The sequence below is a fragment of the Hypanus sabinus genome, chromosome 3 (assembly GCF_030144855.1).
Source record: "Hypanus sabinus isolate sHypSab1 chromosome 3, sHypSab1.hap1, whole genome shotgun sequence".
Classification (NCBI taxonomy): domain Eukaryota; kingdom Metazoa; phylum Chordata; class Chondrichthyes; order Myliobatiformes; family Dasyatidae; genus Hypanus; species Hypanus sabinus.
In genome coordinates this window covers 36,984,598-37,009,142 of record NC_082708.1, presented here as the reverse complement: position 1 = coordinate 37,009,142, position 24,545 = coordinate 36,984,598, and the positions used below count along the sequence as shown (strand labels likewise).

The 24,545-nt window shown below is 40.3% G+C and overlaps 1 protein-coding gene across 9 annotated transcripts in view; it reads right to left on the bottom strand.

Annotated features, from left to right (window-relative positions):
* Nucleotides 1-24,545, bottom strand: part of LOC132391196 (stAR-related lipid transfer protein 13-like) — a 414,973-nt gene that overhangs the window by 15,123 nt on the left and 375,305 nt on the right. For 6 of the 9 annotated variants that reach the window (XM_059964081.1, XM_059964085.1, XM_059964080.1 and 3 more), the window contains 7 exons: nucleotides 17,314-18,686; nucleotides 13,103-13,165; nucleotides 10,967-11,146; nucleotides 8,927-9,086; nucleotides 4,732-4,930; nucleotides 2,828-3,038; nucleotides 957-1,071 (listed from right to left, as the gene is read on the bottom strand). In XM_059964081.1, the coding sequence (XP_059820064.1) occupies nucleotides 957-1,071; nucleotides 2,828-3,038; nucleotides 4,732-4,930; nucleotides 8,927-9,086; nucleotides 10,967-11,146; nucleotides 13,103-13,165; nucleotides 17,314-18,686 (2,301 nt within the window). The remainder of the gene's footprint in view (nucleotides 1-956; nucleotides 1,072-2,827; nucleotides 3,039-4,731; nucleotides 4,931-8,926; nucleotides 9,087-10,966; nucleotides 11,147-13,102; nucleotides 13,166-17,313; nucleotides 18,687-24,545) is intronic. The other 3 variants (XM_059964082.1, XM_059964088.1, XM_059964087.1) reach the window with 1 other exon arrangement.

The following is a 24,545-nucleotide window of genomic DNA, read 5'->3' as shown; positions in this document are numbered from 1 at the left end:
TCTTGCATATTACACAGATCAATTCATTGCCAGAATGGTACAGTAAAATTTAAAACAATAGCACCTTGCAGAATAGTGTAACAGACACAGGGAACGTGCAGCATAGACAGACAATAAGGTGCAAGTTCATAAACAAGAGAAAATCTGCTACACCAAAATGCTGGGGGAACTCAGCAGGCCAGGCAGCATCTGTGGAAATAAGGTAGAGTCGACGTTTCGGGACGTCACAGCCCTTAGACTTCATAAAGTTCAGAACAAGATAGATTGTGCGGTTAAGAGCCCATCTTATCATACTAGGGAACAATTCAATAATCTTACAACAGAGGGATAAAACCTGTCCCTGAGTCTGGTATGTGCTTTCAGGCTTTTGTATTTTCTACTGGTAGAAGGGGAAAGAATGTCTGGGGTGGATGGGATGCTGGTGCTTTACTGTATCCACAACTCTCTGCAGTTTCCCACCATCACAGACAGAGTTGTTGCCTTACCAAGCCGAGATGCATCCTAATAGGATGCTTTTTATGGTACATCAATTAAAATTGGTGAGGGTCAATGGGAACATGCAATTTTTTTTGCCTCCTAAAGAAGGAGAGGCTCTCATGAGCTCTGTGATAATGATACCTTAGCCCCTCTGTTCTCTTCCAGATGACAAAAAAATCTATATTTCTGTTTTTAAAAATTTCCTCTAATTCTATACACTATAATCTTTTCCAGTTTTCTTACTTGCAAGATCTTGCCAATAGGCATTTAAAATCCATTGCATTGTCACTGCCTCAGACAGCTCAAGTCCATTGACTGAGATCAACCAATTAAAGTATTACGAATACTTGCGCTATGTTATACTTCATCACTTTTGTGTGAATACTGAAGGTCATGCAATGATACAATTATCAAAATATATTCCCTAAACTGTCACACATTTAAAATTCCTCATTTTAGGTACACTAACTCTGACCCACCTGGAAAATTTTGTTGCAGTCTGTGATCATCTGCGCCAACCCCTGAGTTGCTGCCAAGTTTTCATTCAAATCTTTCTGATCCGGTTTTCCTGTTGCATACTTGCGATGCATTACCCTATTGCGATTAGAGAGAAAAATTTGCTATCAATCAATGATAAATTGAAAAAATTAGTCAGAAATAACACTTAAAATATTGTTTCCCATTATGAGGTTTCTGCTTTTCATTTGATAAGTAACCCAGACAGCCCCTACTAAGACATACTCATTAGCTAATTGTGGAGAATGTGTTAGGTCTTAAATTTTGTTTGAGGCATTAAGATGACAATGCTATTTTATATCCCAGGCCATAAAATAAATTATCAAGATCCCAACTCAAGGCTATTAGCTCCATTAGATTATGTTAATTTACTCTGATAAGCATTTTCCTCTAACCTGCTTATTTGCTCATCAAAGGAATAAAAAAAATGGGCAAAGCTTCCCAAGAAAATTAGGTTGGCATGAAACGTAGCTCCAATCTCCGAATGCTAATTGTATGAAATTCCAGAACATTTCCTTATAATGGTTTGATGCATGCCTCTATATAAATTTGTAGTTTTACATTTGATATTTCCATATACATAGATATTGAACATGCAATCATTTTAATCAATGCAGAACATCAAGAAATAAAGCAACAGCTGTTTCAGGCTTTGTTTTAAATTAATTTTCTTTCATGTATTAATGACTTTTGGAAATTAAGAGATCCACAGTATACATTACGATTCAATTGCTCAAGTCAATCATTTTACTAATGTTCATGACTTTAAACAGAAAACCAGTTGAGAGTTTGGATTTGGAACTTTCAATTCACAAGTGTGTAACAGTAAGGGGATACTGAGAAATAATAGGAGCTTCAGGCAATTCATTTCTGGAAAATGAATACTTTGCCACAGGTAACTATTAAGATTGAAATGATCATGCTCTTTGAAGAAAAATTGAAAATTTTAAAAACATGGAGAAATAACATTACAGAGAGCACAGTTGTGTAATTAGCTTGGCTTACTTTAGAATTATAGCCACAGATACATTACCTGAACATTGTGCAACACCACATCCTAATTAGTTCAGGTTTTTTGTTTTCTTGTTTGAAAAGTAAGCACGTATACATGTAGCATAATCAAAGTTGAGTCAGCACAGGGCACAGTACAAGCTTGTTTAAATTAAATAATTAACCACACGGCCTCTTACAACCACCAGCACATCACAGATGGGCACAAAGGCCTTTCCTTTACTGGCACTGTCAATACAGAGAGGTTCCTATCACAAGTCACGGAAGTACAAACACAGGCATTGAAGATTAATATACAATTGGTGGAGGTCTATGAATGGTGGAAATAGGCAAAAGTTCAGAGAACATTGCATGTGAGAGCAACTACTCTAAGTTTACCTGCCAGATTTTGCTGCCAAATAATGCTGAAACAAGCTTTAATTGTCAGCCTGCTTCTATGTGCATGACCCATACTTCATGCAAGCAATGCGTACTTAATGAATTATTTACAAGTGGCACCAAAACATCATTGCATCTCATTTTACATTACTGCACAGTGCCTGGTGACCTTCACGTCACATTTATCATGGATATGAAAAACACAGGCCAGGGTTAGAGGCCCCATGATTCCTGAACAAAAGGACCTGATGAGATTTTTGATCATTTCTATCTTAATAGCTACCTGTGGTAAATGCTCTGTGTAGTTTGCAAAAAATACTGCACTGCATGAAAAAATACCCAGACCCTCTTTCAAACGCTGTATTTAGCACAGCATACCAGAGGGATCAGAATGCCTAAATTCCATTGTGCTTGTTATATCTAATCTAGGATGCAAGAGGTCTACCTTGGTGAGGAGGATCCTTTCTTAATCAGGTTCAGGTGGAAGAGGGAAGGTGCAAGACAGACAGCAAGGTTCATGGCAGTCATTTGATTTTCTGTTACGGAAGTCACGTCACTAAGGAAACAAAGTAGTGTTTGCAGGACCTCACGATTTTCATCTGACATCAGCATGCTGGCCGCCTGCACTGCCTGCAAACGTTGCTCTTTGGGTACATCTGTAAATCAAGAGGCCAAAAGTCATTGATAGAGAACACTTAGAAATATGAAATTACCACCTACTTTACAGCACACTTATAAAAGCACAGAGATTAATGGATTGCCTCAATCTTGCTAAATCTGGAGTTCATGAAACGATTACATTAAATTGTTGGACAGGTTTTGCAGCCAGTGTTTGATTATTTACAAATCTCCTGCTACCTCTACAATGGCTTTTATCTCCCCGATGCACTAATAAAAAGCCTTTGTAATTAGTATCTAATATTACGAGATAGTACATTCTTCAGTTTTGGAGATCAGGATGAAGTAGTACAAAGGGGTTTGCTGACTGGCATTCAGTGGGTGGAGGCAGAGATAATGATGTAAAATTTCACCACACTGTTCAAGAGAAGTGACTACTTGAGCAACTCTCAGTAAAAATTAACACACTTCAGAGTATTCAAAAGGAATCAGTAAGTTACAATTTAATAAACACATCCTGATCTCCAAAAGGGTGAAAACTATAATTCTGAAAATTATTATTCTCCTCGTTTGTGCACTCACAATGGCTAACTTTGATTCTTGACTAATTTATCATTTCACTGTCTGAATTCCTATTTCTGTACAGGGCAATGGAGAGAGTAGGCTGGGAGGAAGAGTACATCAAAATGATATGCTAGGTCAATACCTCATCCCTTCACTTCTCCCTTCTTCTCTGTGCATTTTCTGCTTATATATTTTCTGCTATTTCATCTCATCATCCTTGGTGAGAGCACATTTATCTAACCATCATTTTCTTTTCTCGGTTTCCAAGTATCTCTTATTTTTTTGTTCCACTGACAGTAATAGCTAGTCATTACCGGTATTGTCTGTAGTCTTGACCATTAGGTGAAGATTAGGACCTTAGATAAGCACATCGCATCTTTTTTCTCTTACAGCACATAAAGAGGCCATTAGGCCCTTCAAAAGCCCTACTTTCCCACTTATACTGTCACCTATTTCTCTGTCGCATATCCAGCAACTCTCCCTTAATATTTTCCTGCCCCCCAACCTATCCTCTTGTGAAAATTACAAAAGCCAATTAACCTTTCAACACAATAGAAAGCATCCAGGGAAAACCCACCCAGTCACAGGGAAAACATGCAAACTTCGCCTGAAGCCAGGATGAACCAGGCTGTTGGTTCTATGCAGAAGGATCAGCAACTGCTCATATGCAGGAGTAGGCTATATGAATAGCGTTAGGTGGAGTGATAAGATGGATTCTCATATGGAATATAAACACATGAATCAAACATGGCAAGTGACCTGTAAATGTCCAGTACATTCAGTGTAATTTCCATCAATTCCCAGATTGAAGTTAAAATCATCAACATTTAACATGTACAATTGGTATAATCTCAACCCAGTCATTTGGAAGAAATCTTAAAAGTCACTTTCACTCTTTTTTTTTGTATTAGAATAGAAATAGAAACAGATTTATTCCAAATCCATTTGATTTAGTTTTTGTGAAAAGTTTTCAAATCAGCTTACACATTCTAGTGCACAATAGGATGTTTTATTTCTTTATCATCGTTAATTATTCTATTCCTCATCAAATACATTGGTCTCATTACAAAAGATTAAACAATATTTAAGCTCCAATCATTAGATGAAGGCAATAAATATTGATTAGCTATCACAATCACAATGCACGATGGTTTCTTGGGTGCTTACATTGATAGATATGAAGAAAGGTTTCTCCTAGCTTGCTGGTCAGGAGAGGATCAGGAAGATCCCGAAAGAACTGCTTCAGCATATCTGCTACATCATATGGGCACTGATCTTCATAACTAACATTATCTGGAGAAGCCTCATTCATCTGTCGAAGTGCCTGAATTCGAGATTTGGCTCCAGACTTCCTAAAGAGACCCACCTAGAAAGACATGAACACATGTTGGTAATGAAAAATTCCTGCTGAATCTCTGTGAAACACAAGTTATAAAGAAATACAAATTCATGTTATTAATTATGAAATCCATATAGAATATTATGAAATTTCACATTCTCCATCTAATGGATCTGTTCTCTGGAAATTCAAAAATACCCCAAAGTTAGAAAAGTGTAAAACATTTGTGTAAATCGAGAAGTTTGAAACAGCAACAACGGAATTATGTTAACACAAATAAATAAATTCTGTTATATGACAAAATACATAAATATTGCCAGTTTTCAAAATTAAAAATTCTCTTCATTTTAATAACAGAACACTTCTCTTTTGGTCACCAACTATGCAGCCTCTCCCTGCTGAGGATAAAGAGCTCATTATGGTTGTGGACCAACATAACTTTGAGCAATCCAGCTAGCCAACTAAACCGAACTTTGGTTCTTCAGTCATTTTAATGTTTTGGGATGTGAAGAAGGCCAGCATTTGACACCCTTGAGAAAGTGGTAGTGAGCCAACTTCTTGAACTGTTACAGTCCTTCCAGTAAGGATGTTTCATGTTTCACTGGTGCTGTTGGATACAAATTCCAGGATTTAGATCCAGCAATGATATGGTCACTGATGTCAAGAAAGCGCATGACATGGAAGGTAACCTGCAGTGGTGTTGTTCCCTTGAATCTGTTGTCCTTGTTCACCTTGGCAAAGGTTATAGGTTTTGGAGGAGCAATCAGGAAGCTGAACAGGAAGCTCAGAGACCTCGGCCTTGACCCTGCCTTGTGCAGCTGGATCCTGGACTTTGTCAGATCGCCAGCAGGTGGTAAGAGTGGGCTCCCTCACCTCCAACCCTCTGACTCTCAGCACAGGAGACCCTCACGGCTGTGTACTAAATCCCCTCCTTTACTCCCTGTATACTCATGACTGTGTCGCCACCCACAGCTCTAATCTGCTAATTAAATTTGCTGATGAATCTACATTGATTGGCCTAATCTCAAACAAAATGAGGTGGCCTACAGTGAAGAAGTCATCTTCCTGATGCATTGGCGTTAAGAATACAACCTCTCCCTCGATGTTGCAAAAACAAAGGAGCTGGTTGTGGATTTCAATAGGAATGTCCATTCCTCCAGCCCCTATTGACATCAATGGATCTGGGGTTGAGGGAGTAAACCATAAGATAAGATAATAGGAGCAGAATTAGCCCATTAGGCCCATCAAGTCCACTGCCATTTCATTATGACTGATCCATATTCCTCTCAGCCCCAGTCTCCTGCCTTCTCCCTGTATCCCTTCATGCCTTGATCTATCAAGAATCTATGAACTTCTGCCTTAAATATACGTAAAGACGGCCTCCACAGCCAATGTGGCAATAAATCCCACAGATTCACCACTCTCAGGCTAAAGAAATTCTTTCTCATCTTTGTCCTAAATGGATGCCCCTTCATCCGAGGCTATGTCCTCAGGTCCTAGACTCTCCCACAATAAGAAACATCCTCTCCATATCCACTCTATCAAGGCCTTTCATAATTCCATAGGTTTTAATTCAGTCAGACCGCATTCTTCTGAATTCCCATGAATAAAGGCCCAGAGTCAGCAAACGCACTTCATATGACAAGCCATTCAAACCTGGAATTATTTTCATGAACCTCCTTTGAACCCTCTCCAGTTTCTAAATGCCCTTTCTGATATAAAGGGCCCAAAACTGCTCACAATACAAGTTCAAACAGCTCCAAGTTCCTTGGCATCCACAACACCGAGGATCTCACATGGTCTGTACACATCAGCTGTGTGGCTTTCACCTCAGTTGGTTGAGTAAGTTTGGTATGGGCCTCCAAATCCTAAGAACTTTCTATGGGGGTGCAATTGAGAGCATCACTGCCTTGTATAGGAATTGTACTTCCCTCAATTGCAGGACCAGAGTCACCCAAACCACAATCTATTCCAGCTGCTACCATCTGGGAAACAGTACCGCAGCATAAAAGCCAGAACCAACAGGCTCCGGGACAGCTTCTTCCACCAGGCAACCAGACTGATGAACTTATACTGATTTGGTGTAGTTCTATGTTACATTGACTGTTCTATTTACTATAAATTACTATGATTGCACATTGCACATTTAGACAGAGACATAACATAAATATTTTACTCTTCATGTACGTGTAGGATGTATGAAATAACGTCAATTCAACTTAGCTTAAGTGAGTAACTGCAGCATATTTTGTACATGGTGTTTTTTGGTAGAATAAAGAGAGTTCAGGATAGTGAACTGAATGCTAATTAAGCAGTTTGCTTTCTCTTGGATGGTGATGAAACCTCTTGGCATTTATTGGAGCAGTATTCTTCCAGGTAACTGAAGAACACTCATACCTTGCGCTTTGAAAATACAGAAATGCCCTGAAGCGTCAGCTGGTGAGTCAGTCACTGCTATACAGCCCACCAACTTTTTAAATCACAGATTATATGTGGCTGGTCCAGATGAGTTTCTGGTCAGTGTTGAACCCCAGAACATTGATGGTGATGCTCCTGAGCATCAGGCTAGGCTGTCGGTCCAAATGACGCACTGGTGTCAGGGACAGTACTCAAACCTTAACTCCAGAGTGCTGCTCTTTAAACCAATCTGCAGTCAAGTGCAACCTAAAAAGTGTATAAGATGATGAGAGGCATTTATCGTGTGGAGAGTCAGAGGCATTTTTTCCCAGGGCTGAAGTGGCTTACACGAGAGGGCACAGTTTTAAGGTGCTTGGAAGTAGGTGCAGAGAAGAAGTCAATGGTAAGTTTTTTTTTTACGCAGAGAATGGTGAGTGTGTGGAATGGGCTGCTGGCGACAGTGGTGGAGGTGGGTATGATAGAGTCTTTTAAGAGACTTGTGGATAGGTACATGGAGCTTAGAAAAATAAAGAGGGCTATGGGTAACCCTATGTAATTTCTAAAGTAAGTATACGTTCAGCACAGCATTGGGGGGCATTGCTGAGAAGGTAATTGGTAAAGTAAGTGTCACTTGACAACAATATTGCCAATACATTCCATCAGTAGCATTACTGGTCTTCATAAAATATTAAATACTTCAACTGAAAATGACCATGGATATGAGACTTCCACAATGCACAATGTTCAAAGCAAACACTTATCAAGTTTAGATTCTATCTTCTAAAGCTTCACTCAACTTTGCATCTGAATCATATTCTGTTGTAGCTTTAGGCAATCTTCCTCACTATCTACATAAGCACCAATTTGCATGTCATCTGAAAATCAGCTGATCATCTCTCCTACATTCACATTTATCTTTTTAATACATATCATAAACAGTCTTGGTCGTAGCATCAATCCCTGCGATAGACTACTGGTCGCAGATTTCCAATGAGAAAAACACCCTTTACCTCCCGTCACTAAGCCAGCTTTGGATCCAATTAGCCAGCCAGCCTTTGGTCACATGTATCTTAATCCTCTGCACTAGCCCACCGTGCAGCACCTTATCTAAGTCAAGAAAGATGATGTCTACTGTGCTGCCTACATCAATCTTCTTAGCTAATTCAAGTTCTTGTATCATGCATAAGTGGGCCACTGGGTCTGATTTATCTGACAATATTGGCTTTACAAACCATCCTTTGAGTCATCTAAAGAGAATATTACGTTTAATGTTCAACATATTTAGCACAGATACTTCTAAAGGATATGTCTAAAATCTCAATCTTTTGATCTTTAAACATTTTCCAATTACTCATTGCTAAATGCTCTTTAAGATAAACTAACATTCACATGTATGCATTGTCAAAGTTTCACCGTTATTTTAATTCCAAACTGGAGGAAAAATTTGAACTACCTTTGCAATTATTAGTAAAATATGTGAAAATTTACATTTGCACAAAAATCAGCTCCTTTAAAGTTATAAATTACAATGTACAAACCAGTGAAATGTGACAATTAATTAAAATCACCCTTGTCATTGATAAAAGGACTATGATCTAATTTGTTTCATTGTATTAGGTCATGTACCTGATCTAGACATTGGCTTCTGAGATAGCGCATAGCTTGCTGAATGCTCTGAGGGAGAGGTTGTCCCGTTCTCTGTACATGAACTATCAAAGGCACACCAAAGACGTTCTTGTCCTTGTAGTCAGGCACTTTCACCCTCTTCATAAATTTTGGCACAGACCTGCAAGAAACCATTGCATATTACTTGACAAGGAGAGCGTGACTGCCCTAAGTACTAACGCAACATCCTTTACAGTGCAAGGTTCACACAAAAAAGACACAATGCACAACTTCGAAGTTGTTTTTAAAACCAACGTCAAACTAAGCCACTTCCATTAAGTATAATGAACACACAATTTCATTTTGTTTAACACATTTCCTAGCCCACTGCGGTTGTCAAGGATACCTAAAATACTTAGTAAGTGCTTAATTCAGAAATGCACTGTGTGTAAAATTCCTTACTAATTCAGCACCAGATTGTTATTACCAATCATGAAACACTTATCAGACTGCACATTCATGGAAACAAGAATGTTGTAAAAAAAAAATTCCAAAATAAAGAGAGTAACAAAACAGTTGATTGATAAGTATGTGCCAGACCATTATTGTGCTGGCACAAATCCATAGCACAAATGGTTGCTCACATATAAACAGGAACAGGACTTCAGCCCTTCAGCCTGGTTGTTCCATTCAATTAAATCAAGCCTGATCTGCATCTTAATTCTATTCTCCTTCTTTCTGTAACTTCAATTCCCTCACCTACATAAAAAAATCTCTAATTCCAAGTTTGCTAAGGATGGAGTTGCAGATTTTCACAAAGTGCAAAGAAATGCTTACTTCCTGGCACCACATCGGAACTGCCTAGCTTTATGCCCTCGCCACCATACATAAATACTCTAAAACTCTTGAAATCTAGCAATAGCCATTAACAAGTTGGGTCACTATGACCCTAAAAAGCCTTAGCACATGGTTAATGTGGCAACAGTGTGTTTAAAAAGCATGTTGGAAATCTAAGAAACATTGTGTGCACATGGTTAGTTCAATTTAGGGAATCCACCGCAACGCTAAACGTATTCCAAGTCCAGGATAAAATTAAAATATAGTTAGAATTCAACACAATCACCATCATTAGAATTCCCATGCCCTAATAAGCATCAAAATTTCTTTATTGTTTTAAGTGATTTTTGTCAAAATAAAAAGGGACATTTATTGATTCCTGCAATGTTATCAACTTTGCTATATGTGCCAGATGGTCAATGTACTGTTGAAATGCCATTTAATATCTCTTCAGTAATTAATACAATTTTGCATTAGAAATTAGACAGATGAATAGCTAATGCTTCTTATCTGGAATACACTCCAAATATCAAAGCTAGACCCAGATGCACATCAATCTATTCTTTCTGATACTGTCAGATTTCACACACACGTTCTGAAAAGAGTGTCAGCAGGAAGAGAAAGTAATTGCTGCATGCTTCGTAGTTTCTGTGCATCATTTGCCCAGAAGATTAAAATACAATTTCCCAAAGCAGCTGTATGCACGTGATGCTACTGATCACAACTAACAATCAGTTTTCAAATATAGATGATATTTGCCAAGGCTCTACTCCACAACTGAACTTTAAACATAATCCCCTTATTTCTAAGATCAGAGTTACTATCCCAGATATGACTAATAAATAGTTTCCAATTAGTTTAACTTTTATCACTGCTTTCTTTTCCTTTCACTTTATGAAGATCTTTCTGTAGGATAGGTGTACTGTGAAATTAATTTTGATTGTTTTAATTCCATTCATTCAGGTACAAATATCCACCACCAAACTAGGCGCTCAGACAAAGACAGACTAATCTCAGGAGCACACTTTTGCACTCTCCTGTGCACAATGTGGCACAGAATTTAGACTTCAGACCATACGATATTGAGGAGAGGCCAAGGCTGCAGCTGAAAACCTACGGCAGACAACAGATGAAAATCAAAAAACTGCAGATGCTGAAAGTCTGATTAAAATTTAATTTTCTTCTCCTCCCCCAGCCAAGATCACTTCTTCTGCTGTTTCTTACCAGGTCCAGCCATGTTTGTTAGACATGGAATATTTCTCCATTATAGCAGTGAGGCGAAGGAGGGAGAACTTCTGTAGTAGATTGAGCTGAGCTGCCGACTGGTTGCTGATCTGCAGCGAAGCTAAGCTGAAGCTAAGTCGATGCGAGATTTGAAAACTGTGCCATCGCAACTTCTGACGCCTGTGAAAAATATTAAACCAGACAATGTGTGAGATTCAGAAACTGGATTGAATTGAAAAGTCTAATTATTAACTATAAAAGCAGCAACTTAGGAATGATTAAAGAAATATTATTTTGGCATGGCTTCTAGAGTAGAACTCTTAATATGGCATTGAAACATCTGGTTCTGCGAAGATTAACAGGTGGTAGCACGTTCTGCAACACTGGAATGTCTATTACTTCCAAGAGAAAATCTGCAGATGCTGGAAATCCAAGCAACACACACAAAATGCTGGAGAAACTCAGCAGGTCAGGCAGCATCTATGGAAATGAGTAAACAGTTGATGTTTTGGGCCAAGACCCTTTAGCAGGACTGGAGTAAAAAAGATGAGGGGTAGAGTTAAAAGGTGAGGGTGGAGAGGAGGGAGAAACACAAGGTGATAGGTGAAACCAGGAGGGATGAAGTAAATAGCTAGCAAGTTGATTAGTGAAAGAGATTGAGGGCTGGAGAAGGGGAAATCTAATAGGAGAGGACAGAAGGCCATGGAAGAAAGAAAAGGGTGGAGGAGCACCAGAGGGAAGTGATGGGCAGGCAAGGAGATAAGGTGAGAGAGGGAAAAGGTCATGGAGAGACACATTAGAGTGGGAATGGGAATGGGAGGTGAAATTAAAATGGATGACCACTGTAAGACCTCGCTTTTTCTGACAGACAGAGTGTAGTTGAACCAGCACATAATTCTCCACAACTTCTGCCATCTCCAACAGGATCCCACCACCAGGCACTTCTTTCCTTCCCCTCCACTTTCTGCTTTAGGCAGGGATTGTTCCCTGGGCAACTCCTTTGTCCATTCTTCCCTCCCCACTGACATCCCTCCTGGCACATCTTTGCAAGCAGAACAAGTGTTACACCTGCCCCTATACCTCGTCCCTCACTTACCACTCAGGACCACAAACAGTCCTTCCAGGTGAGGTGGCACTTCATTTGAGAGTCTATTGGGGTCACCTACTGTATACAATGCTCCCAGTATGGCCTCCTGTATATCAGTCAGACCTGACGTAGATTGGGAAACTGTTTCGCTAAGCAACTATGCCTTGTCCGCCAGAAGAAGCAGGTTCTCCCAGTGGCAGCCCATTTTAATTCCACTTCCTGTTCCGATATGTCAATATCGAATCAATATGCCCTCCTCTACTGCCATGATGAGGCCACACTCATGTTGGAGAACCAACACCTTGTAATCTGTCTGGGTATCTTCTAACCTGATGGTATGAACATTGTTTTCTCGAACTTCTGGTAATGGCCCCTCCCCTCCCATGCTCATCATCTCCCTCTGGTGCCTCTTCTGCCTTTTCTTTCCTCCATGGCCCTCTGTCCTCTCCCAATAGACGCCGCCTTCTCCAGCCCTATATCTCTTTCACCAATCAACTTCCCAGCTCCTTTTTTCAACCTTCCCCCTCCCAGTTTCATCTACCACCTTGTGTTTCTCCCTGCCCTCCCCACCCCCACCTTTTAACTCTACTCCTCATCTTTTTTTCTCCAGACCTGCTTAAGGGTGTTGGCCTGAAACATCAACTGTACTCTTTTCCATAGATGCTGCCTGGCCTGCTGAATTCCTCCAGCATTTTGTGAATGCCTATTACTTTTTGCTTTCTGTGTGTTCTTGGTCCTGATACAGTCCAACATCACTTCCAAAGTAATCAGGTACACTGACACAGAAATGAGGTGTTCACCTTGAATTCTGTTTCATAGCTTGAATTGGAAAGAAGAATATATCTGCAACAACAGCCAAGCTGAGGGTGCAAGTTTAACAATGTACAAAATTTAGAAGACAACACTCTCCAATAAATCAATAAAAGAAATATGGTGATTTAATTCATTGTGAGGAACAAGCTGGTAAATCAGGAGCATGTATTAGTTTTTATAAATTATTCCCCTTCAAATACAAAATATAGCTTCTGAAGATAAATGTCTACATGCACCTTTCATTCATGCTGGTTCCGGATATCTCCTTGACAGAGATTCTGCACTCTCCAAATATCAACCTGGCAAGAGAATAGTTTGTCAAAGTTAACACAAAGAAACTCAGCAAATCAGGCAGCATCTACCAAGAGGAATAAACAGTCCACGACTTGGGTTGATATTGTCATATACTCTTCACTAAGACTTATTTTTCACTTGTTCACTCTTTAGGCCAATCCTGAAGAAGGATCTCTGCCCAAATGCTGACTGTTTATTCCCCTCCACAGATGCTGCCCGACTTGCTGACCTCCAGCATTCTGTGCGTGTTGTTCAAGATTTCCAACATCAGCAGAATCTGTGTATATACTTGTTACTTCTAGTCAAGGTTTCAGTTACCTACAGCATCATCTACTCCTGTCAATTTAATGGTTTTATTTCTGAACATATGTCGTGTTCCTCAGAAGTGTAATAAAGGAACATAAAAATTGTGGAATACTAAACTTTAATTACCTGGGTATCTTAAACAAACTAGTAAAGAATTTTATTACTAATTTGATTTATTTTATTGAAATAAGTTTCATTGAATGTAACTAGAATTGGATTTATTTTTGCTTTCTTATATGTAAATCATTCATAAATAGAGTCTACTCCTGTGATTGTGATTGTGTCTCCTGTTGAAATTCTACCTTTCAGCAAATTAGAAACTAGACCAGATATTTTCTAGTATAATACACCCACCAGTTCACTTCTTCCTATTTTGTGCTTGTGACAAAGTCATGAATAATTCACAAAGAAATCAGGAGTTCATAATGCTGAAAGTAGTGAACCATGCACTAATTAAAGTAACCCATCCCTGGGGACATCACAAGAAAAGCACCCTCTGTCATTTCCATTAAAAAATTGTTAGTTTGCCTCCCTGAACTGGTAACTTTACCCCACAGTATCTTTAATCTGTAGACTTGACACTGCAGCTACTAAGTTTGCAGGGACTTAGAACAATCTCCGATCACAGGACACTATTAGACCATAGTGGTCTATTTGATGGTGAATGGCTCTCTCTCAGGAAAATGATGCCGTCAACCAACCAGAACCACCATTTGCAGAGACCATGAGCCTCATTCTCCCTGGAGAGAGGGATCTTTTTAAGTGCGTTGAGCCACTTCTCATGAATTAATGAGCAAAAGCTGCAACAGCTGCCCTATCTAGAAAGCAATTTTAATGTTTCTTAAAGGGAAGCAAGCAACGTTAACAATTTCCCAAAATAAGTATGTCTCAACATTGCAATTTCTTACGACTTGATTATGACAGTAGCACCACACCTGGAGCACCAAGTACAACTACAATCCAATCTCTGAGCACTGGTGTTTTGTTATGCCAATTGCAGTGGAGTTTGGTTAATTGGGACACACTAGGACCAGTACATTTTGACCCAATTAGCCAAAGTTTCATGGAAATAGTTAAAAAGATACTTTAAAAAGACAAGCTGGGTAACAACTATGTATTTAAATGAAATACAGAACAAATTAGAACACTTTAACAAGCTTCTATAGATGTATGGTGGAGAGTATATTGACTAGCTGCATCACACCCTGGTATGGAAATACTAATGCCTTTGCATGGAAAATTTTAGAAAAAGCATTGGATATGGCCCAATTCATCAAAGGTGAAGACCTCTCAACCGTTGAGCATATTTACATGAAATGCTGATGCAGGAAAGTAGCATCCACCATCAGGGACCCCACCATCCAGGACAAGCTCTCTTCTCGCTGCTGCCATCAGGAGCTTCAGAATTACCACCAGGTTCAGGAACAGCTACTACCACTCAACCATCAGGCTGAAGAACCAGAGGGGATAAATTCACTCAACTTCACTTGCACCATCATTGAACAGTTTCCACAAACTTATAGACTCACTTTCAAGGACTCTTCATCTCCCTCTTCAATACTATTATTACGATTACTGGACTTATTGAGCATGCCTGCAAGAAAATGAATCTCAGGGTTGTGTTACGCCTGTGCCCCAACTCTGAGGGGCCGAAGGGTCCAAAGTAGCCCCCTCCTTTTTGAGAATCGCAAGATCACTATTAATTCGGGTCAGGAGACCCAGGAAATGAGAGAAAGACATACAGAATCCACAAAGGGGTTTGGAATGTCCTGGCCCCTCAGCGATACAAAGCCACAGGAAATGGCCATTGTCTCTTGGAGACGGAATTGTGTATTGAGTACTGTACTTCATAGAAGCCCTCAGGGGATGACCAAAAGTGGGCTGGTTGAGGGGTGGCATCCTCCCAACCTGATTGACATCTGAGACCCTGTGAGTCAGGATAAAAGAGGGTCTGGGGAACAGCCCCTTTAGACGCACCAGAAGAAACGCTAGAAATCCTGTAATAGCGACAGCCGGTGGAAGGCCCACGTGTGTCCTTTTCCATTTGCCTCGGAATTGGTGGGCTTTACCACAGAAGAACGGCCTTAGCTAAAACAAAGGAGAAATCAGCCCCAACGACTCTTGAAGGATTGACATCATAAAAGGAATGGGCAAGTTAAACCTCCGTCTTTCTCTCCAACCAAAGGCTGCAGCCTGCATGAACTTGAGTGACTTTTATATTTCCATCGGACAATACATTATCCCCTAGACAACGACAGAGCCATTTCTTAGTGATTATTATTATACCCGCGCTTTTAGACTTAGTAGTGACGATGTATATTATCTGTATGTTTGCATTGATATTATTTTTGTGTATTTTTATCAATAAATACTGCTAAAGATAGTACCATCAGACTTCAACGATCCTCTCTATTTTTGCTGGTAAGTGACCCTGTTATGGGGTACGTAACAGTTGTATATAGCAATACATTTACTTTGAACTACTACAGTACTACAAGACTGCATTAGTCCACAATAGTTATCCACAGAGGAATTCATTCAGTGTATACTGATATGTTCTTTAGACTGATTGTACATAAATTAGCAAAATCAATGCAGACACCCAGTGCAGATAATCGACTGTTTTCATAAAATGCTTTCAACATTTGCACTCTCCAAATCTTTCATTGTAACATTGAAGATCATTGTCGATGCCTTCAAAAAGGTATCGTTTTGAAGATATCTTCATAGGTACCTGCATAGTTCCTAACTTGTTGAAATAGTAACTAGTTTTGTTTTCAATCTTAGCCGTTTTTGGCATCTCCAAGCCTGAATGCTTGAAACCACAGTGAGCAAGACAGTTCAGAATTGCCTTGCTGCTGCTTTCTCACCAAAGGTCTCTGACAAATATTACTGCTTTCTGAAGAAACACATGCAACTGATGCTCTAAGCACAGTTTCTAATGGCCACACATGCTTACGAGTGATGCTAGTTAGAAACTGTTTGCCAAACATAACCTGCCCCAATTAAGCAGCATAGAGGCCCAAGTAAACAAAGGGAATCCCAGCTATTATCTCAATTAATTTTTATTCTTCAAGAGATGTCCCAAATAAGTGGTGCCTTGATTAACTGAAGGCCTAAGTAACCAGAATCAACTGTATAGACATCTTACTACAAAATAAAAACTATAACTTAAACTCAATAAGTGCAACATAATTTTTACACCCCACACAATTTAATTCCCTATTGAAGATAAGTATTTGAGGCAACACCAGCAATCCTGACTCCATGGATTTCTTCTCTCATTGTATTTGGTTCAAATGAAACCTACTACTTTAAGGGACTGAATTTGATTCTAATGTCACAAATGAAGCACTGTGGAGATGAAGCAATCAATTATTACCTTTATTGATGTTTTAATAAAATGCTTAACTAAACCCTTATGATTCTACCATCATTCCTGCAGGTCAAAATTAACCAAATGAAAATAGAGTTTCAGCCTTTTAAACTCCAATTCCCAGGAGACACACTCCAATTCATGGTCCCAATAAAGAAAGTCCATCAATACTAACTCAAATAGACTGAGAATCATTAGCTGCATCACGTTCTACTCCCTGGTCCACCCAGCAGTCTGAATCATTTTGATGAGCTTCAAGTGAATGCAACATGGGCACAGTTACCATTTTGAAGCAGGGATTAAGTGAATATTTCAGGGAACAATGGAGACAACCCCACTCTTGTTTCAGCCAGAGCTACTTTCCTGTGAATTCTACAATGTCAATAAACTAATTGACACATACACTCCACTGGGACTTATTTTCCATTTGTTCACTTTTTAGGCCAGTATAAATAAACATCGTTTCGTTACCTGGTGGGTCTGGTTAAAGATGCACCTACTCCAGAATCCCTGCGATCTCTCATTCCCACTGCTTCAGACTCGTTGAGGGAATGCCCATCACGTTCAAGGTCACTGGGAGTAATCTGACCATCCGACATAGAGTGTCTTTCGAAGTCATGCATCAAGTGATTGCATGGGTTGAACTGTCGCTCGCAGACTGAGAGTTCATCATCCTGTATTTCAGGCAAAACATTTTTTGACCAATGGTCCACAATCTGTTGTAGTCCATTCACATGCTGTAAAATATCATCCAAGTGGGGAAAAATATCTTCCTTTTCCAAGTCCATTAAATCCCCAGTACTGGCATATAAATGGGACCCAGGCACGTTGTCATAAATACTGATTCTGCTTCCCCTAGGGTGACAATTCTTGGATTTGCTGCACTTCTGTTTTCCTAGAGAGATGCTCCCAGTCCGCCAATTTACAGGGCTGCATTTGTCAGAAGGAGAAAGACTTTCAATGGAAAGTGCCTTTGGAAAGGTTCCTGGTTTGTGATCCTTTGGAATGTGAACAACAAGGTTTTCCTGGGAACAAAATTCATTCCTACGATTTTGATCAGCCACTTGCTTCATTGTTGTCCCCGAGAGGATGTCCACATCCTCGAGGTACATGCCACTCCGCTTGCTGGCAAAGCGTCTCTTCCTTGATTTTAAGCATGGTGTACTTGCTGTACTGCCACTGTTTTCTGAGTGGCTATCACTACTAGACTGAGTAGATGAAGAAAATCCACTCTTGGTTGAATCCTTTGCTAAACTATTAAGATTTTCATTGACTATATCCACACAATGCATTGTCCTCAGTGACTCTGGCTCCTGTTGTAGTACTGGTGAACTAATAACCAAAACACCAGATCGCATAGAACCCTTTAACTTATGAGAAGCTCTTGGTCTTAATGTTTCCATACGCTTAAAGAGATTCCTTGCCTTCACCCTTGCATTCTTCTCAGTTTTCACATTAAAGCTGCAGTTCGTGAGGTCTTTCGCAGTTTGTGGGAAAGAGATGGAGTCTGGCATTACTGTGGTTTCAACAGAGGTCCGTACAGAACTTTCTGGGTGTTCTGCAGTTGCACTGTTTGTTTCGACAGTTCTACCAGCCAAGCTCCTGTTGTCACTTCCCCCACTGCTTTCACTGTGAATGGAGGATACCTCTGGTTCACTAAGATCTGTAAGCACGCTCTCACTGCTAGTTGTATTTTTTAGTTTCATGCTTCCTGTAGATATCCGGCCATCTTGCCTAGGAAACAGTACATCAACATCACCTAGTCTCGACCATCTCTTGCTACTTCTCTGAAAGGTCCATTTGTCACTGATTGCACACAAGTCTTCTTCATCGGAGTCTTCACTCTGAAATATTAATGCAAATTATCAATTATGTTTTTCCATCAATCAAACAAATAAGATTTTGCAAGATAAGCATATTCTCTGAGGTCTGTTCAGTTGTTGTGCATACAGGAAACCAAGATTAAAAAAAAGTCTTATGAAACAGAAGAATGAACAAATTAATAATGATTAAAGACAGAATTTTTTATGTCCTTGCACCATACTGCTGCTGCAAAACAAGTCAGTGATAGGAAACCTGATTCTGATTCAACTTGCATAAAGATGCAGTATAAAGGTTACATTACTCAACCTCATCAATAATGGCTCTCTCCTTTACAACAGATTTGACAGGCACGATTTCCACTTAAGGAAACCATGCTGACTTTCCTCATCATATGACTTGAAGTACCCTGAAACCTCATCCTTTCCCAACCATTGAAGTCAGGCTAACTGGGCTATAATTTCCTTTCTTCTGCCTCTCTCCTTTCTATAAGAGTGGGAGGAATATTGCAATTTACCAGCCCCGTAGAACCATTCCAGAATCTGGTGATTCTTGAAAGATAGTTACTGAAGCCTCCACAATCTCTTCAGCCACCTTTTTCAGAAGCCTGGGGTGTGATCCATCTGATCCAAGGTGACTTATTTACATTCATGACCTTTTAGCTTCTCAAGCACCTTCTCCTTAGTAATAACAATAACATTCAATTCTGCCCCCGACACTCTCAGATTTTTGGCATTCTGCTCAGTGAAGACTGATGCAATATTATTATGGAGTTTGACACAATTTCTTTGGCCCCATTACTACCTTTCCAGCATGATTTTCCAGCGTTCCAATAACCACTCTCAGCTCTCTTTTATTCTTTATATATCTGAAAAAACTTCTGGCATCCTCTTGATATCTTTGATTAGCTTAACTTCATATGTCATCTTCTCTCTCCTTACGGTTTCTTTAGTTGCCTTCTGTTGGTTTTTAAAAGCTTCTCACTAAATTTTGCTCTATTATATGCCCTGTCTTTCACTTTTATGCCAGCTTTGACTTCCTTTACCTCATCCTCCCTTTAGAATGCTTCTTCATCTTTGGGATGTATCTATGCTGTGTCTTCCAAGCTGCCCTCAGAAACTCCAGCCATTGCTCTTCTGCCATCATCCTTCCTGGTGACCCTTTCAATCAACTTTGGCCAGCTCCTCATATATTACTCCACTGTAATACTGATATATCTGACTTTATCTTGTCTGTCTCAAACTGCAGGATGAATTCAATCATACTATGATCATTGCTTCCTAAGGTCTCCTTTACCTTAAGCTCCCTAATCAAATCTGATTCATTACACAACACTGAAACCATATTTGCATTTCCTCCAGTGAACTCAACCTCAAGCTGCTCTAAAAAGCTATATTGCAGGCATTCTAATTCCCTCCCTTGGCATCCAGCAATGACATGATTTTCCCGATCTACCTGCTTATTGAAATCCCTGTGATTTTTGTAACATTGCTCTTATTACAAGCCTTTCCTATTTCCTATTAAAATTTATATCCCATATCCTGGCTACTGTTGGAGTGATTTTTTACCCTTGCAGTTTCGTAACTTTAACAAGGATTCTAAACCTTCCGATCCTATGTCCCCTTTTTCTAAGGATTGGATTTCATTTTTTAACCAACAGAGTCACCCTACCTCCTCTACCTACCTGCCCATCCTTTCAATAAAATGTGTTCCTTGGATGTTAAGCTCCCAGCTATGATCTTCTTTCAGCCACATCTCAGTGATTGCCATAACATCATTCTTGCCAATTACCATCTGTGCTACAAGATCAACTACCTTATTCTGTTTACAATGTGCATTGAAATTTAACACCTTCATCACCCTTTTCAATTTTGTCACCATGTTACACTTCACTTTATCTCACTGACTGCAATTTTGCCCTATTATCTGTCTGTCCATCCTTACAGTCTCATTGTATTCTGTATCAACTTGTGTATCAACTGCCTTATCATCAGTCCTATCACTCCGGTTCCCATCCCTCTGCCAACAGAGTTTAAACTTTCCCCAATAGCTCCAGCAAACCTGTCCACAAGGATATTGGTCCTCCTCGGGTTCACATATGACCTGCATGAAAAGGACGGGTTACACCTCTCCCAGAAGAGATCCCAATAATCCAGAAATCTAGAACTCTGCCCCCTGCACAATGTCCTCAGCCACTCATTCATTTGTACCATCATCCCATTCCTACCCTTTATAGTATGTGTTACTGGGAGTAATCCAGAGATTACTACCGTGGAGGTCCTGTTCTTTAGCCCTTTCCCTAACTCCCTATACTCACTGCGCAGGACCACTTCACCCTTTCTACCTATATCATTGGTGCCAATGTGGCCTATGACCTCTGATTGCTTACCTTCCCTCTTGAGAATCTTCTGCAGCTACTGAGACATCCTGGACCCTAGTACCTGGGAGGCAACACACGATTCTGTCTTCTCTTTTGCGGTCATAGAATCCGCTGCCCATCCCCCATCACTTACTATTCGCCTGACTTCACCCTTCCCTGCTGAGCCTCAGTGCTGGCTTCATGGGAACCCTGTACTGACTAGTTACTCCACTTACCTCTTCTTCTACTTTCTGAAGCCTGCACTCTGCGTGTGATCACCTCAATAAGAGACTCATCTATGAAGTTTTTCAACCCCTGAATGGTCCAGATCCAGTTACTGACCTTGTCCATCATGGCTGAAAGTGGGTGTACTTCCTGCAGATGTAGTCATCAGGGAGACTGTTAAGTACTGTAATCTGAAATCCCATATCTTGGAGGAACTTTTCCAAGCCTGAACTACCATTCTGCCCTCATTTGTTATGCCTCAAACATAAGTACTAACCTGTGCCTATTATCACCCAAGTCTGCTGAGTCAAAGCCTAACCACTCTAACACCCTCTACTCATACAATGGCCACTCTGCTCAAGCCCCATTTCATTTTATTGGCCCTCGCTAATTAATCCTAATTGCTATTAACACAAGCAATTTCCCGCTCGCAGACAAGTCTCAACAAGACCCATTTGCCTTTTAAAACTGGCGTGCAAACTCCACAAGGAACTGTCTCCAACTCACTGCACGATCTCCCACTCCAAAGAATATTATATGGGATGCATTAGTATCTATCTTCAGAGTTTAAATTTAATGTCTTCAGTTTTGTTTCCTTTTGAAAGATAACTTTACTTCCTGATAATACTATCACAATAGATCCCCCAATTTTCTTTCATCCAATTGCCTATCTAAGAGTCTCTTAAATGCCTTTAATGTAACTGCTTCTATGTCAACCTGTTCCATACATGCACCAAAAAGCTACCCCTGACATCCCCTATACTTTCCTCCAATCACCTGAAAATTATACCCTCTCATATTAGTCTTTGCCTGCCTGTGAAAGCTGCCCGTTCTACCTATGCCTCTTATCATGTTATACACGTCAAGTCCCCTTTCATCCTCCTTTGCTCCATCCTCATAAGACATGCACTCTAACCTGGCAGCATCTGCTAAATCTCCTTTGAACCCTCAATGAAGCTTCCACATCCTTCCTTTTCCCTCTCCTGGTTCCTGCAATTTAAGAGCAAATGCCTCCCTGTAGCTACTATCTATAAACTCCTTATTCTCCCAAATAATCTGTAGGTCATTCAACTTCAGCTCCAGTCCCCTAATATGGTCTTTCAGAAGCTGCACCCAGATACATTTCTCACTAACGTAGTGATCAGGGAGGCTAGAAGCTGCCCAGATCTCCCACATCTTGCAAGAGGAGCACATCAGTTTCCTGGATCCATTTTTGCTATTCAAGCTGGGAACTAATAATAAACTTGACAAAAACCTCAAACTAGCCTCTGCCTCTCTCACTGAAGCTGCAGTTCTCCAACTCTGTCCACTCACACCATGGTTGTTCTGCTTAAACCCAACTTCTTTTTATAGACAACAGACAACAGGTGCAGAAGTAGACCATTCGGCCCTTTGAGCCTGCACCGCCATTTTGAGATCATGGTTGATCACCTACTATCAATACCCGGTTCCTGCCTTGTCCCCATATCCCTTGATTCCCCTATCCATAAGATATCTATCTAGCTCCTTCTTGAAAGTATCCAGAGAATTGGCCTCCACTGCCTTTCAAGGCAATGCATTCCAGACCCCCACAACTCTCTGGGAGAAGAAGTCTTTCCTTAACTCTGTCCTAAATGACCTACCCCTTATTCTCAAACCATGCCCTCTGGTACTGGACTCTCCCAGCATCTGGAACATTTTTCTTGCCTCTATCTTGTCCAATCCCTTAATAATCTTATATGTTAATATCAGATCACCTCTCAATCTCCTTAATTCCAGTGTGTACAAGTCCAGTCTCTCTAACCTCTCTGTGTAAGACAGTCCTGACATCCCAGGAATTAACCTCATGAATCTACGTGCACTTCCTCTACAGCCAGGATGTCCTTCCTTAACCCTGGAGACCAAAACTGTACACAATACTCCAGGTGTGGTCTCACCAGGGCCCCGTACAAATACAAGAGGAATTCCTTGCTCTTGTACTCAATTCCCTTTGTAATAAAGGCCAACATTCCATTAGCCTTCTTCACTACCGGCTGCACTTGCTCATTCACCTTCAGTGACTGATGAACAAGGACTCCTAGATCTCTTTGTATTTCTCCCTTACCTAACTCTACACCGTTCAGATAATAATCTGCCTTCCTGTTCTTACTCCCAAAGTGGATAACCTCACACTTATTCACATTAAATGCCATCTGCCAAGTATCTGCCCACTCACCCAGCCTATCCAAGTCACCCTGAATTCTCCTAACATCCTCATCACATGTCACACTGCCACCCAGCTTAGTATTATCAGTAAACTTGCTGATGTTATTCTCAATGCCTTCATCTAAATCGTTGACGTAAATTGTAAACAGCTGTGGTCCCAATACCGAGCCCTGTGGCACCCCACTAGCCACCACCTGCCATTCCGAGAAACACCCATTCACCTCTACTCTTTGCTTTCTTTCTGCCAACCAGTTTTCTATCCATGTCAATGTCTTCCCCCCAATGCCATGAGCTTTGATTTTACCCACCAATCTCCTATGTGGGACCTTATCAAATGCCTTCTGAAAATCGAGGTACATTGGATCTCCCTTGTCTAGCTTCCTGGTTACATCCTCGAAAAACTCCAACAGATTAGTCAAGCATGATTTGCCCTTGGTAAATCCATGCTGGCTGAGCCCAATCCTATCACTGCTATCTAGATATGCCACTATTTCATCTTTAATAATGGACTCTAGCATCTTCCCCACTACTGATGTTAGGCTGATAGGATGATAGTTCTCTGTTTTCTCCCTCCCTCCTTTCTTAAAAAGTGGGATAACATTAGCCATTCTCCAATCCTCAGGAACTGATCCTGAATCTAAGGAACATTGGAAAATGATTACCAATGCATCTGCAACTTCCAGGGCCACCTCCTTTAGTACCCTAGGATGCAGACCATCTGGACCTGAGGATTTGTCAGCCTTCAGTCCCATCAGTCTACGCATCACTGTTTCCTTCCTAATGTCAATCTGTTTCATTTCCTCTGTTACCCTATGTCCTTGGCCCATCCATACATCTGGGAGATTGCTTGTGTTTTCCTTAGTGAAGACAGATCTAAAGTACTTAATAAATTCTTCTGCCATTTCTCTGTTTCCCATAACAATTTCACCCAATTCATTCTTCAAGGGCCCAACATTGTTCTTAACTATCTTCTTTCTCTTCACATACCTAAAAAAAAGCTTTTGCTATCCTCCTTTATATTCCTGGCTAGCTTGCGTTCGTACCTCATTTTTTCTCCCCGTATTGCCTTTTTAGTTAAGTTCTGTTGTTCCTTAAAAATTTCTTAATCATTTGT